At 50.0% G+C, this 15,162-nt stretch overlaps 5 protein-coding genes across 5 annotated transcripts; 2 read left to right on the top strand and 3 right to left on the bottom strand.

Annotated features, from left to right (window-relative positions):
• Nucleotides 1-757: 757 nt before the first annotated feature.
• On the top strand, nucleotides 758-2,504 carry J4E82_010806 (uncharacterized protein; the record flags this gene model as incomplete). The annotated part of the gene is made up of 4 exons (XM_051737016.1): nucleotides 758-1,117; nucleotides 1,171-1,730; nucleotides 1,787-2,075; nucleotides 2,130-2,504. The coding sequence occupies 4 exons, from the start codon at nucleotides 758-760 to the stop codon at nucleotides 2,502-2,504; spliced, it is 1,584 nt and encodes a 527-aa protein (XP_051583234.1).
• Nucleotides 2,505-7,767: 5,263 nt separating this feature from the next.
• J4E82_010805 (uncharacterized protein) lies at nucleotides 7,768-8,457 on the bottom strand (the record flags this gene model as incomplete). Its single annotated transcript, XM_051737015.1, has 1 exon — nucleotides 7,768-8,457. The coding sequence occupies one exon, from the start codon at nucleotides 8,455-8,457 to the stop codon at nucleotides 7,768-7,770; it is 690 nt and encodes a 229-aa protein (XP_051583233.1).
• A 550-nt stretch (nucleotides 8,458-9,007) lies between these two features.
• Nucleotides 9,008-9,377, bottom strand: J4E82_010804 (uncharacterized protein; the record flags this gene model as incomplete). The annotated part of the gene is made up of 3 exons (XM_051737014.1): nucleotides 9,008-9,141; nucleotides 9,190-9,320; nucleotides 9,370-9,377. 3 exons carry the CDS (start codon nucleotides 9,375-9,377, stop codon nucleotides 9,008-9,010), a joined length of 273 nt encoding a protein of 90 aa, XP_051583232.1.
• Nucleotides 9,378-9,773: 396 nt separating this feature from the next.
• J4E82_010803 (uncharacterized protein) lies at nucleotides 9,774-12,415 on the top strand (the record flags this gene model as incomplete). The annotated part of the gene is made up of 6 exons (XM_051737013.1): nucleotides 9,774-10,096; nucleotides 10,199-10,361; nucleotides 10,413-10,543; nucleotides 10,592-10,795; nucleotides 10,845-11,199; nucleotides 11,294-12,415. The coding sequence occupies 6 exons, from the start codon at nucleotides 9,774-9,776 to the stop codon at nucleotides 12,413-12,415; spliced, it is 2,298 nt and encodes a 765-aa protein (XP_051583231.1).
• A 743-nt stretch (nucleotides 12,416-13,158) lies between these two features.
• J4E82_010802 (uncharacterized protein) lies at nucleotides 13,159-14,325 on the bottom strand (the record flags this gene model as incomplete). The annotated part of the gene is made up of 2 exons (XM_051737012.1): nucleotides 13,159-13,469; nucleotides 13,521-14,325. The coding sequence occupies 2 exons, from the start codon at nucleotides 14,323-14,325 to the stop codon at nucleotides 13,159-13,161; spliced, it is 1,116 nt and encodes a 371-aa protein (XP_051583230.1).
• Between the last annotated feature and the right edge of the window lie 837 nt (nucleotides 14,326-15,162).

The raw sequence follows: 15,162 nt of genomic DNA, 5'->3' as shown, positions 1-15,162 counted from the left end.
TCATCAAAATCATGTAAAAGAAGATCCACGCTCTCATTTGGAAGCTGATTCGAAACACAAAGCAGCAACAGTATATCAGTGTACACTCTCCACGCTCGCTATCTCCCATGTGAGTAGTTCTTACATGACAAGCGGCGTAGTCGGAGCGGAGAGATAGCGGCCCGACCCCGGAAAAAAAGAACGTGATATTGTGGGAGGTAAGACTCTACCCATATGAGAGCATTCGATAGCGTCATCTCCGAGGCCTACTGCTCGTGACAAGCTCGTCAAGACTGGGATAAAACTAGTCAGCACTAGATCTACCTCCACACAAGAAGAACACATCCTGATTTGCTGCAACCTCGAACAACCTACGAGAGTCTTGGCTGGACTATCTCCAAGTTAGCGCATACGCGGCCATTACCGAAACTGTGGTTTCTACGGATAAGCGGCATCCGATTGGTCACCTCCAGGGTCAAGATCGAAATCTCGTCGGGTAAGCGCAACCCGATTCGTTGACGTCAGTCCTTCTACGATACTTGGAAGCTTGCATCAGCAATCCGATTTGCACGACCGCAGAACTTAGAGGGCAAGAGATCTGGGCCTACTCAGTGCGAGGAGTCAAATGAATGGTGGTTCTGAGAAACGATTTATGTAAGCTGAGGGCACTTCCACTTCTATAAAGGCTGCAACCACTATGCCATATCACTAGAGCATAATTGATGCTTACGTTCGAATTCTTGCTTTCCTCAACTCAACCTCGGCTCGAACACCCAGCATGTCACTTCCCGTCTGGCTCCTAGCCGTGCTTGTGGGGCTCATTGTATACTTGACAACCTACGTTGTATATCAGCGATTCTTACATCCACTAGCCAAGTTCCCAGGCCCTTTCTTCGCATCTCTTACAGATCTCTGGCAGGTCTCTGAGTTTCTCTCCTTGAAGCAGCCGTACAATCTGACTGCTCTCCACGAGAAATACGGGCAGTTTGTCCGGTATGGCCCGGATAAGATTAGCACTACAGCTGAAGATGCTATACCGATCATTTATCAGAAGGGTGGTAGAATGTTTCCCAAAACCGAATTTTACGATGCCTATGGATCGCACATTCCGAACATCTTTGGGATGCGTGACGAATCGGTAAGTTTCTTGGCAGAAATATTGCTGAACTTGTCTTTGATACGATTCCTCAGAAACATTCTGTCAGACGACGACACATGTCTTACAGCTTCTCCGCCTCGTCTGTAAAAAAGATGGAGGACCTCTTGGACGAGAACGTCAAGATTTTGAAGCAGAAATTATGCAGATATGCTGAAAGTGGCGAGGCTGTTGACCTCAAAAGGCTCTTCAAGTTATATACCATTGATGTCCTTGGCGAATTAGCTTTCGGTCGGTCCTTTGCAGTTCAGGAAACTGACGATGATTCCCGCGTACCACCGGTAGTCGAGCATAGCTTGCTCGCGGCAGTGACTGGGGCATGGCCTGCAATGACATTCAGGCTGAAGCGATGGCTTCCAAAGGTGCCTTCTCGAACCTTGAGACGATTGTTCGAAGGCCGTGCAGCCGTTGCGAAACTGGCAGCAACGTGCGTTCAAGAACGACTGACAGCCTTACGGAATGCTAAAGACCTCGACGATGATGCAGCCGCACCAGAACGGAAAGATCTCTTGACTAGCCTCATCCTGGCCAAAGATCCTGACACCGGAGAGAGATTGTCTCAGATCGATCTCGAGGCTGAAGCGTTTGGTTTCATGTAAGTTGTATTCGTCGATGAACAGTCGGCAGAGGTGAAAACTAATCATGGTACAGCATTGCGGGAACCCACACTACGAGTGCTAGCACTTCACTACTCTTTTACCATCTGCTGGAAGCTCCCCAAATCATGGCAAAATGCGTTACTGAGATTGACTCTCAGCTGCCGGCGTTGTGTGAAGACAAACCAGCATATACGCTTGCGGAGGTCGAGGCTTCACTCCCTTTTCTCCGGAAATGCGTCAAAGAGAATTTCCGCGACACCCCAGTCTTCACAATGCCATTGGCTCGCAGAGTCCTTACTCCTGAGGGTGTAACCATAGGAGGCGAGTACATTCCGTTCGGGGTAGGTTTCTCAGTGGCTACAAAACCGGGTATCAACTTACTAACTATCATATAGACCTCGATTGCAGTTTGCAACCATGCGTTTCACCACAACCCGGCTGTCTGGGGTGATGACCATGCCATTTTCGATCCGGATCGATGGGATCAGCCTGAAACGGCAGCGCGTGGACGCTATTTGATGCACTTTGGTCTTGGTGGTAGGCAATGTATCGGGAAGACACTTGCGCAGACAAACATATATAAGCTGACGAGTACTCTACTACGGGAGTTCGCTTTCGAGTATGTACGGTTAGGGGGCAAAAGGGCGGTGGACCAAAGCGAAGAAAGAAGCCAGAGCCTGGGAGGATTGCCAGATATGGTATCTGTAGGTATCAGCGATCTAGAACAGCCTCTTATGGTCGAAGTCCGCAGAAGGAGTCAGTCGCCATGACGACTGCCCTATGCAAGAGACCTGCTCATGGCTCAGTGTGTGAGTAAGAGAACAAAGGTTTCTTTTTTGAGTTCTCCAGTGGATCAAAACGGTGCCTTGACATTGTTAATTTGAGGATGTAGAGGCTCCCAACCACCAAGTCTTCGCCTTTACCTAGGTAATCAAGGTCCGGATGGATAAATTAAGATTTGGAATTAGCTTCGGCTTAGTGGGTGTTCTATAGAGGCACTGGCAATGTTGCATGGGCGAGCGTGGTCTACCACGTGTCTTCGAGCGAGCATTGCGCCACCGCGACCGTACTCGGCAGCAATTTTGCGGTAGCTGATTTGCCCTTCTAGTGTAAGCGTTCTAAACAGCGCGACCGCATCTCTTCCCTGACGCATGGTGATGGAGTCCTTAATGTCAAACGTTGATGATTGATATTGGTGGGAAGCTCGAAGGGCTGGGCTCGCACGCCGGCCAGCCTCGGTACCCGATCACGTGTTGCGGGACCCCGTGGGTTGCCGCGGAGCGAGTGGACCGCGATCCTTCTATCTAGCCATTAGTTCGCTAGTCACTCAATGATGGCGCCGCACTCTATCGTCACCTCGCCTCAAGATCGGGTGTCGAAACGGAAACGCGTGGCTCTCGCTTGCTCGCAGTGTCGTACTAGGAAATCTCGCGTAATCACATCCCTTGAGTCCACCGCATACATCATCTAACAAAGTGCCAGTGTGACGGGCTACGACCTTCGTGCTCCACTTGCCTCGAGTCATCTCTACAGTGCCAATATCAGCGTCTGCCATCGCCACAGCTAAGGAACCCGTATGCGCCAATCGCAACGGGATTGCACATACTAATCACACCAAATCAGGACATATGCGCAACTCGCAAAGAGAGTCAAAGACCTGGAGGACCAATTGCTATGGGCATCAACATTCTCGGACAAACCTCTTCAGCGAGCGCCTGAGCCATTGGATAGTCATGATGAGTCTGCCGTAGATCTGTTGGCGACTAACGCTTTTGACGAGTCACCGCAACAAGACATCGGCTATTTCGGTAAGCTGTACTACGCTTGGGACTACCACCAGCTGACATGAGAGCATAAAAGGTCCCACCTCAAACCATGCCTTTTTCAGGCTCCTAACTGCAGCTTTGACGCAAAGATTACCTATGTTATGCCGGTCCGCTGGACAGAATACTGCTCTCTCATCTGCCAGCTTCCTCGACCAACAACACTCAGACTCTGCAAAGCGACCCTTCGAACCACTCCCACAGCACAGGCCGACCAATCCACAGCATATAAGTCATATTGTCGCGTCAACAGATCAGGGCTTACATGGTTTGATAGATCGCTTCTTTGAAGCCCAAGGTTCAGTTTTGCCATATGTCGACAAATACGCACTCAGCTTCAATGGCGCCCGTTCCCTCCTGGAATCGTTCCACAACAGCTCAAACGCTAAGAAGGCATTGCTGAATATCATGTTTGCTCATGCGGCACTTGCCAAGTCATTTCCAGACGCCGAGGCATTCTACCGCCGTACGCTTGCACTTCTCGATGGATTGTCTCTTCGTGGCTCCAGTTTGGAACTTGGTATGTGGGAATATCTGACCGAAAATCCTTCCACTTATGCCGTGAGATGACTTACTGTCCAAAGTACAAGCGGTTCTACTGCTCTGCAATTTCCAATAGAATACACAACGCTCCATCGCAAGTTGGACCTACCACGCAATTGCAGTCAAGGCAGCTTTTCAAATGGGAATGCATACGTCTGACCTTTATGAAGGGAAAGATGCTCATTATTGTGAGATTTTGAGAAGAGTCTGGCTTGGTGTCATCATACAGGATAACACCTTGAGTATGGCGTTGGGGCGACCTCGTTTGATCCTTCCACCCCACATACGCGCATTACACGAACAAAAGAGGCCACCGAGTCTCACTGACGATGTAGTTTACTTTTATCAATTTGCGTGAGTGACCTAGGGCTGTGATAGATGAAGCTGACTTGCACGCAGGGAATTAACCAAGGTGAGAGCTTCAATTATCGAAGCGACTGAAGAGCGCCACTTCGGTTCCTCACAGCCCTGTACCATCCAAGAGATTCTTTCTCAAAGGCTACAGCATATATATAGACTCGAACAGTGGAAAAGAAATCTTCCATCAGCGGGTGCATTGGCTACTTACGCAGAAATGGTGACGTGGTCGCCACCATCGTACAGTAACAACCGCTTCCGCACCCTGCTGACTATCCATTATCATGTCACCATTCTACTCATCAATCGGCCAGTGCTAGATTCGATCACCGAACACGAGCTCGGACAAGACGCGTTCCATCCATGCACCGGTGAAATCTCGATAGCCGTGGAAAATGACTTTGCAGCAGCGAAAGAACTCGACAACATCGTATCCTGCATAGCCAAAACATGCCCAGAGTATTTGGACAACAATGCGGTCTGGTGGACCTGCAACTACTATGGTGAGTTTTTCCCTCTGAAATATAGACTCTGCAATACGCGATTGACATCAGATAGTCTTCACGGCCGCTTTGCATTTGTTTGCGATACTTCTTGCGAGCTACCAACACAACTCCACCGTGCCAAACAGATTGCCTGACTTGTTGGACATTCGAAAAGCCGTGGCATCAAGCTTGCAGACACTGGAAAGTATTGACAGAGGCAGCCTAATGAGCCGGAAAGGCCGGAAGTGTTTGGAGAGATTTCTGCATGTGCTCGAGACGGTTGGTATGTTTGAATGTTTTACCTGTCGCGGCGGATCAGGTTGCTGACTCACCTTGTGATAAAGCGCCACATGCGGCATCTGTGCCCAATGACATGTCATTCAATGATACTACGCTTACAAGCGCATTCGATGATATGCTTGCACAGTTCGTCGCCGAACCCGCATGCGACTTTGTTCTTCAATCTAGCCAGCTAGGCTTTTTGGATTCGGATATGGGGTTTCCGGACTCTGGTTTTGATGGCCAGCAGCCCTTTTGAAAGCAAGAGGACAACCATACATGCCTTGACCAGGGGTAGGATTACGAAAGCATATCAAGAGCCTGGTGCACTGGCAACTGCATCGTGGCGTTTCCATTTAGCAGTGACTGCTGGCCTCCGTTGTCTGCGACACACCCTCTGATTTCGATACGAGCGCTGGAATTGGGTTTAGATATCCTAACAATATCCCCTCATATTACTTCTCCTGTTTCTTGCCTACAACAACTGCCTCGCATTCCTAATTCTCCTCATAGGCTCTCTGCTTGCTCCTCGGCAGATTTCACCTTGGCGATAAGAGCAATTTCGTCATTTGCCTCAAAAGCAGCGTTCGTTCTTAATCTGGTTTGCCTGGCAACACGACTTTGGTTCACTTCGAGTTCTTGTTTCCGTGTTAGTGCAAAGAGGAGAGTGTTCCTTTTCCTACTTCTCCTCTTAGCCTGGCCATCTCGGCGAAAGAGGTTTTGTCGGGTTCGACTTCGAGTTCGTGTTTTCCAACGCGTCATTCTGTCCAGGATGCCTCAACGGGAGATTCCAACTTCTTCTCATACATCGATGAGATTTGAAGAATATAATTGTCGCAGGAGCGTGATGCGGTGTCGTATACGCCCAGAGTCGGATGTGGTATTAGTTGCCTTGGTAGGGAGCTGGTCTCTTCTTGCCAATATAGAGCGATGTGAGGACATTCTGCAGAGGAGCCTGGTGGCGTCCATTGTGACTCTGTGGTGTGTTATGTGTATCTGCTGTTTGTACCTGCCGTGTGTTGCGTGCGGCTTCGACGAGTCAGAGATCGGCCCTTTGGGTATTGACGATTAGTATGCAATACCCTGCGCGGTCCGAAATCATGCATCACGAACGCTGAACCTTTCAACACGCAGTAGCTGGAATGGGGTTAGTGTTAGGGTCTTGTCGGAGACGCCGGCTTATGTACCTTACATTGTCATCGTTGTCCCCCTGGTGTTCCTACGTCTTATTTTTCTTTATCAAACTGGTCTTGACATTTTACTCTTTTTCATCATGGGAGAATCACAAGATAACAAGACGGCGGAACAGAAGATACTGAAATGGGGAGAGTTGTCGAGAAGTGAGGGTTACGATGTATGGTCACTCTACTACTCGACAGATGAGATATGGTGTTAATATGTTATCAGTATCACGATTCGCTAGCCTCTAAGATAATGAATCTCGAGGAGGTCACGATTGCGCCTACTGGAGAGGCTTCAGCAGTGTTTACTTTTGTCGTCCCTAAGACACTATGCAGGTAACGTACCGCCATGTGTGTAACATGTGGGTAAAGGTTTACTCACATTTCGGGCAGTGAGTAGCTCCTTCGTACCAAGTGTACCATGATACCACTGCGGCGAACTGATGAGCTGATCTTGTCAGATTCTGGTGGTAACCTCCATGGCGGTGCTGTCGCATTGATCTTCGACATCACAACATCCATCACCATTGCGGCTATGAGTCGCGAAGGGTTCTGGAATGGCGGTAATGTTTCTCGTACTCGGTATGTACTTCTTTGTTATTCCACAAGCTGTTTTTCGCTAATGTCGAGTAGTAAGTATGACTTATAACTAAAAAGTCACTGTGTTTTTAAAGTAGACCGCAAGAGTACTGGACTGACGATTATACGTAAGTTAACTGCACATTTCTGAGACCTGCTGTCGTAGGCTCGAAGGTTTTCGTGGAGACTCAAGTCGTCCATTTGGGAAAACAGATGGGTCAGATGACGGGAGTGATGAGATTAGGTTCGAAGAATGGGAAGGTGGCTTATATGTGTGAGCATGGCAAGGTCAACATTGGAGGGTCGAGGTTGTAGATGACGCATTGAAGAAATGGCGCAATTGTAGATAGAGTGATACGAGATGAGCATTGATTCAGGCGTACAATTCCTAGACTCCAATGGCTCGTGAATGCTCGGTAGTCATTCAGGAGGGGTATGAGATTCCAGCCGACCATGTAGAAGGATGTGGTGTATCTGACGAGGTTCGCGCACGTGGTAGAGCAGAACGATGGTAAGAGTACATTTCGGTCCTTCTATATCAGTACCTCAGTTCTAGAACATGTTACATTCATCGATTGCCACCTGATAGAGCGCAATGGGTTTGTGCAATATAGTGCAAGTCACCATCTTTATGCAAAACCACAAAACCTCCCATAGCAAAGTCTAGTGACGACAAAGACCTCATCAACCATGTGCCAAGTCAGTCGGTGCCACACACACACACAATTCATTCAGGACCACATACATGCCACTCCAACAATCATCAATCTAGTCCCGTCCATCATGCTAGTCTTGTGACCACCTCATCGGGCTTGCCTGAACTCCTCTCGCACGTGAACTCGACGAAGAAACTCCCATACTGCTATTCCTGACCTCTATCTCCCGGGCGGCCGTGGCTCCCTGGTGCTTCTTGTTGTCCTTGGCGATCTTGTCCAACACGGCGGGAGTGATCATGGTCGGTTGGCGAGGTCGGCGATTGCGTTTGCCTTTTGCTGGCTCAGCTAACGTCATTTCGTGGTCTTTGGGGTCAGTACTCTCTGACGAGGGTGTCGGCGCGGCCATTGCTTGTTCATAGGCTGACATGCACCAACCAAACTTGGTGGGGACGGAAACGGAGGCGAAAGCGAAGGCGGGAGTGGAAGCAGGAACAGAAGAAGTTTGTTGATCACGGGCAACATGCCTCGAGACGGTAGCGGGTTCGACCGTGATACCAGGTTCGATGTCGGCGACACACTCATTAGAGGACACAGGGCAAGGGAAGGTCTGAAGAGTCTGAGAGTCCTTTCCGCCTGAGGTGTCCAGTTGCTTTTGTACGCCCTTGGGGAAGACAGCTATGCGCATGCTGTTGAACCAACGTCGAATAGAAGACCTATCCCCAGTCTGAACATGGGCATCGTGGAGGGTGACGCTGCCGGTGCTGTCGCTGCTCGCGCTAGGGCGAGCAAAACGGGTGTCCGGGGGAACAGGAGGCGACATGGTTGGTGACGCGACGAATGTGTAAAGGTAGATTTTATGTGTGGTGTTGAATGGATATTAGAGAGATGCGACGTAGAAAGAGATGTTGTATATGCTTTTCAATGAGCGATTTGTAAAAGTCAAGTTGAAGGCGCTTTGCTGTGATATGTATATTTCATATCTTACGTCGCCACAGTCGCGACGGTCACGCTGCAGTATAAAAAAAACGGCTATGACGGTGAGTTTGATAATTTGAGCTGGCCAGACTGTGTGTGCTACTGGCTGAACCAAGTCGCGATGGCTAAGATCAGGCAATGGGTAATAATGAAGTATACCGCAATCGAGTCACGATACGTGACGATCAATCTATGAGCCATGAGCAGCGAATAGGGACGAACACGTATCCAAGGCGAGATTGGTGGACCAATCATGTCAACGACTGGTTCCGAGTACCAAGCAGATGCGGGATCTCTCGTGATGGCAAAAAAGTGGTATTCCCAGAATGATTCCTATAGCGCCTGCCCAATGCTCATACACTCTTATACACCAATATACAAGGTCGCCCGGTTCGCTACTTGCGTGCTTGGACGGCCTGCTCGAGGGCTTGGGTGGTGCCCAGTGGCTGCGCGGTCCTTTCCATGGGCTTGTCTGGAACGACGACATCCTCGAACTCGTCCTGTGAGATGGCGTTGATGGTGTAGGTATCTGCGGAACGTGAGTCCGTGCTCTAGGCAGAGGGGGCGGGCGCCATACAGATTCCAATAACCAGCGTGCAGATAGCAGCGCCAGTGATTGTGTTTTTGATCAGGTACGGCGCGCGGGCTCGCAGCAGGGCCGGCGATGCCCGCATGCGGTCGTCATAGTAGGTCGATTGGAAGGGTTTGCTGTCGGCATTAGCATACACCCTCTGCGCTTCCACACGGCTCGACTTACTATCCCATGTTGGCGTGCTGAGGCTCGGACTATGCTGCGGGGGAGGAAGGTGTCGCCGCGGTGGTGGTGAAGTTCCACCACGCTAGGCGGCCTTGGCGGCCAGGCGCAGATCATCATGGCACTGCCGCGAACCCTCCGCGTCACTCACCTCACCCGCAGCTGTAGCCACAACATCAGTCGCAACATCAGTCTCAAACACCAGTCGCACCACCAGTCGCGCAAACACGCCTTCTCTTCTCTTTGGTTGTAGCATTGCTGGGAATGGGAGCGCCCTTGACGGCGGATACTGGGCTTTGTCGCGCTCTTAGTTTGACTGCATTGCGCGCGTGAATCAGCGTCACTACTACTTCACCCCTTCAAGCATACACAGCTCGTCTCTTGTGCACTCGCCACCAACCACCGCCATGAGTTCGCAGACGATACAGCAGATGGAGTCGGCCCGGTCGCTCGCGTTAGGCGACGGTAGATACTATCCTACCATCATACCGGGCGTGCTTCCCATCATCGGCTACAGTGAAGACCAGAGCATCGAGATACAACGTTGGGGCGCCGACTTCCTAGCCGAGGCCTTTGCATCGCCCACATGGCCCCAGGAGGTCAAGCAGCAGAGCGCGCCCTCTGTCTTGGCTACCCTGAAGGCTTACCTCGAGAATGTTGAGGACAAGAGCGTTATCAAGAGCGCCATCCAGGCGGCTGCGAGCGTGTACCCGCTTGTCTACAAACACATGTAAGTGGTCCCACGCATCAGATAGAAGTCCCCATGCCAAATATGCCATGCCATGCCATGCCTGCATTCATGCGAACCCGTTCTTATACTTGCATGTGCCAGTGTCTCCGACCCCAGCGATGCGCAAAAGTGGCAGCTCATGGCCGGCATCAAAACCAACATTTTGCGTCGCATGGACACAGCCGCGCCAGGTGTGCGCATATGTTGCGTCAAGTTTCTTCAACAAGTCGTCCTGGTCCAGACACCAGGCGTGGCAGACCCAAGGGTAATCACCACACCTCTTCCAACCCATATACATCCATCTGATGCCTTGCAGCGCGCCGACCAAAACGACATCTCCCTTTCCCTCGTCTCCCGCGACCACCCCCTGATACCATACGCGAGCCTCGAGGCTGAAGGACACGGACTGTTGGACAGGTTGTTGGATATCATAAACGGAGATCACAGGTTAGATAGACAGTCGCAGACTGCCGGAATGCCTCTAACAGAGAATAGTGACGGCTTGCTCGTGACTGCGACCCTCAACAGCTTGGGCATGCTTATTCACCGTCGACCAAATGCTGCAAATAAGATCTTGACCAGTGTCTTCAACTTCAACCCTCTGAAGCTCGCCAATTCACCCATGACGCCCAAGAACAAGGTCATCATGAAGTCGATTGAGCGCACAACAAGAGCACTACTTGTAAACATCATGAAGAGGTGTGTCTGCCTTACTACCTCATGATACTGCTGATTCTCATGACCACAGGAATCCCGAGAACCCCGTCAACGGACGGATACAGCAGTTCTTGGAACACATGCATCGCAAACGGGTGGAAGTCTTCGATGAAGCGAATCGCAAGCGACCAGCACCTAGTGAGCCGACAGATGGTCTAGACCAAGCGAAGAGGCAACGATTAGTCGCGGAACCTCCGAGTCGTACGCCATCTGTCCAGCCGCTACCGCCTGGCGAAGTGAGCTGGCGACAACTATACACATTGAATGCTGAAGGCAGCACTGCCAACTTTGACGTACAAAACTTCAGAGATCCAGAGCAATTATTGAGGATAGTGGTGCCTGTTCTGCAGTCGGTGAACCCGCAAAAGCTCGAACAAGCTATCAGCGTATGTGATGTCTACTCGTCTTGTAGACTGCCAAACCCGTGGCTGCTGAACAGCAACGAGACCCACCAGCCATTCACTTGCTAATGTTACACAGGCCGTCCGCGCCCGGTATCAAACACTGAAGCAGACCGCTGCAAGCCGACCCGCACAACCCCCGACAACCGCCGCCACAGAGGACGAAGAGGAATACGAGCCTGACTTCGAACCCGAAGACGCTGAACAACTCATCAACAAGCTCGATGGTCTTCCTTCAAACCCCTTCCCCTCACAAGGTGGACCATCGACCACTTTGGCCCCCTACAAATTGCCCGAGGCACCTCCGTTATCAGAACAGGACGTTCAGAAGTACGGTGACATGACCGTACATCGAGCCTTCGGCATGCTGAGCAGTGTAGATGAGACCCAAAAGAGCAAGGTCGCAAAGGGCGGCTTCAACCGCCTCGCCGCTACCGACTACAACAGAGATGCCTGGGTCACTATACTCTCCCGACTAGCTACACGAGCTAGTGCTGGACTGGACGACCCACAAGATGGCATCAAAGACGAGTATGCGGTCAAGAACTCCAAGGGCAGCCTGCGCATCAGCGACATGGTAAGAGACAGTCTGTACCAATACATACTTTACAACTGGAAATCCCGCATCGACGTGGCCATCTCCTGGCTCAACGAAGAATGGTACAATGACATGATTCTTGCCCAGACCGGTGAAGAAGACAAAGACTCCGCCACCACATCAAATGGCCACAAACACACATCCACCAAATCCTCACCAGGTAATTACCACCGCTGCGCCCTCCGCTTCCTCGATGGCATACTTCCCTACATCGAACACACGGATAAAATCATCATCCGCTTCCTCTCGGAGATTCCCCAAATCGACAAAGATATCCTCAGCCGCCTTAAGAAAATGGCAGAAGACCCCGAGCGCATTGACCTAGCGTGCAGCTGTCTTCATTACCTATACATGTTTCGGCCGCCGGTAAGGAAGTTGGTGGTTGATGTGCTGGCGGAGATGTGGACTGAGAATGAGAGGGCAAAACCTAGTGCGAGGAAACTGCTGGTTAGGTGGCGTCCAGAAGTACTGCAACAAGAGGAGGGACAGCAGAGGGGGGTCAGTTTGCCTACATTGGTAAAAGGGGAAAGCGGTGCCGCGGGGGAGGGAATGATGAGCAAGGAGAGTGCTAATGGGGCGTTGGAAGTGAAGCCTGTCTCTTAGAGATTTGGTGTAGGATCTGTTTTGGAGGAAGAAGAGCTCGGGGCGGTTGAGTGGGGCAGAGCTAGAAAAATGGGAAGTTTTATCTCGGGGGGAAGAAGTGTTGAACGAATGGGATGGTATATGTCCTCCGGCATGGATTTCGAGCGCAGGAGACGAAGAAAGGCTTTTTTGTGTTTTGGAATTTGCGTGTTTCTGTTCATGACAGCTGTATAACTTTTGTGGCTATTCATGCGCGAGTTCCATTTTGTGGGAGATGTATGATGCCCGAAGCAGGATTAGAAGCGATGGGAAAGGGAAGGGCGCCGGAACAGTGTGTAGCTCTACGAGTATTTGAGCTGCCAATGTACAACATTTCAATTTATTCAGAAGAGATGGGAAGTCGTTCTACTTGTTCATGTTTCAGGGCGACACGGCTCACTAGCTTGAACCTATGTTGGACTCAGTCCCTTCTTCTTTTCTTTCCTTTTCTTTCCTTCTCACGCACGTTGTGTATTGATTTGATTGACGTGTTGGTGATAAGACGCAGGCACAACGCTGTTGATTTATACTGTGTTGTATCGTAGTAGAAGTGTGTTCCCAAGCACTTGGCTTCACTATATGCAGCTGTATATATACTTATTTGAAAGATACATTAATTGCAACCAAAGCACGTTGTGTATAAAACGTAGTACGTACTCAAGACTTTAACTCTAACGTTGAAAATAAGTAGTGATAAGATCCATAATACCAAGCGTACCACTCCATTACACTTCATGATTCGCCCGAGTTACATCTTCAGCAAGAGCGAAAACAGTATCCCTCAACCATGTCTGCACTCCGTTTTCCCAAGCAACCCGATCATGCCAGTAGTTCGCCAGAGTAATGCATGCATCAATACCGTCACGTACTCCAATCATCCCATTGAACTTGTCCAAATCTCCAAGGTTGCCCCACTCTTCGACTTGAACGTCGCTGTGGTCGTAATGGCCATGGTCTGAGGATTGGCCTCTGTAGGTGTGGAAGTTTTCTATCTTGCCCCAGCGATCTGCTACGCCAGGTTTCATCTTTAGGGGCACTGTATAGGGTTAGATTGAATGCGTTGTAAGATAGCATGCGAATAACATACTGTGACTTTCGAGTTCTCCGGCATTCAATGGCCAACGTCTAACGTGCCCTCTGGCATAAGAGTCTTGGATGATATGGAAACAGCTGCCCAATGCTCGGCGTGAAATCATGGTGTCTTCATACTGCGTATTGTGAGTGAGTAACCCACGTAGGGTCTCTGCGCCATTGGGAGAAGTGTCTTCCTTGAAAAACATTCGAAGTTGGTACTGTGAGGAGCTGGAAACATCGATTTGGTCGAGTCTCATGTTCTCATGAATATCCTGGTCGCCCACTGATAGCTTGTACATGATTTCCAGCCACATCATGATTTTTGACTTGGTTTCCTGGGGCTCTTCTTTTTCCTGCGCAGCCATGGCGTGGAGGAACTGCAAGTCACCAAAGTGGGATCGTCCTGTAATGGTTTGCTGTGGAGTGCGAGTTATGAATCCAATGAACCCGCCAACTAGACCCCCCTCTGCAGATTTGTACTCTGCTCCCCATTGGATTCCATCACTAAGCTTGTAATTGTCATGTGCGTCCTGCTCGAATAATAGGCATCCTGGGTCGTCATTCCAAACACAACCGCGGAGAAACTCCTTGATCTCTTTGGGAGCGTTTTTGTATGTCGTTCCTTCGGATATTGGGAACTTGGATGCTATCAAGGCAGCAATGGTCATAGATTCATGGACCGGTTGATTTTTCTTGGTCCAACCTCTACCACCTTGAATTGCCATGTTAGCGAATATTGGCATTGGTGCCTCGGGTAGCGGGTCGGTGTTTTTTGAGCCATCAGCATCTTCGCCTCCTAACAACGGCCCGGTAGTCATGACGAAGCGCGCGCTCTGTGTGGTTGGAGATATCTGCAAATTCTAGTTAGATTCTTCGAATAGATGAAGTCACTCCAGAATGCCGCTGAAAACGCATGCGCACAGTATCATTATGTATGATATTGGTACGTCCGAAACTCGTCGTAGCCTCCAATCATGACCGAGTCCACCTAGGTACGAATGAAGCCTGAGCTCTTGCTCGGTCGCGTGTAAGTCCGGTCCAGACTCAGTGGATAAGCCACATGATACTTTCGATAAACCTCAAAGCCACATTTCATGGCTAGAATAGATAAAAAGGAAGGTGAATGTACGGCCATTCCGAAGAGCAGATGTTGATAGAGCCTAGTATGAAAATCCAAAATCAGAATTGCACTTTAGGCTATCAGTGGCTGGCTGAGATGTACATGTCGCCGCACTGCGTAACAATCTGCCTACAAAAGGCACGCACTCGAGGTCTAGATCGAACCCTAAGTGTTGCATGACCCTTGTCGTGCGCACGTGTCCAGTCCGTGTTCGAAGCGAGAACAGGCCTTCGCGCCCATCTATACCTAACTCATCAAAACCGCCTCGGCTATTCCGTGAGTGGTTGTGCTTCGTCTTCTTACGGACAAGAATCTATCATCGGTGCTGCATATGGAAATTCTTAAGTAGCCATGAACGGTTTTTGTCAATACCAGATAACAGCCTTTTCTCCAATATTATTCGTCATCTATCACGTCGCCTCGTTTGAACATCGCTATACATATCACTAACGTCGGACTTCTGCCTTCAACTCCAAGATGTATTGGTCGTATTCGAAGGACCTTCTCGGGTTAAAACATGATACTTTACGAGAGC

Source organism: Alternaria postmessia (genome assembly GCF_024291825.1).
Source record: "Alternaria postmessia strain BMP 2775 chromosome Unknown scaffold_144, whole genome shotgun sequence".
Lineage (NCBI taxonomy): Eukaryota > Fungi > Ascomycota > Dothideomycetes > Pleosporales > Pleosporaceae > Alternaria > Alternaria postmessia.
Note: the sequence above shows the minus strand (reverse complement) of the source record. Positions and strands in the feature narration are given on the sequence as shown.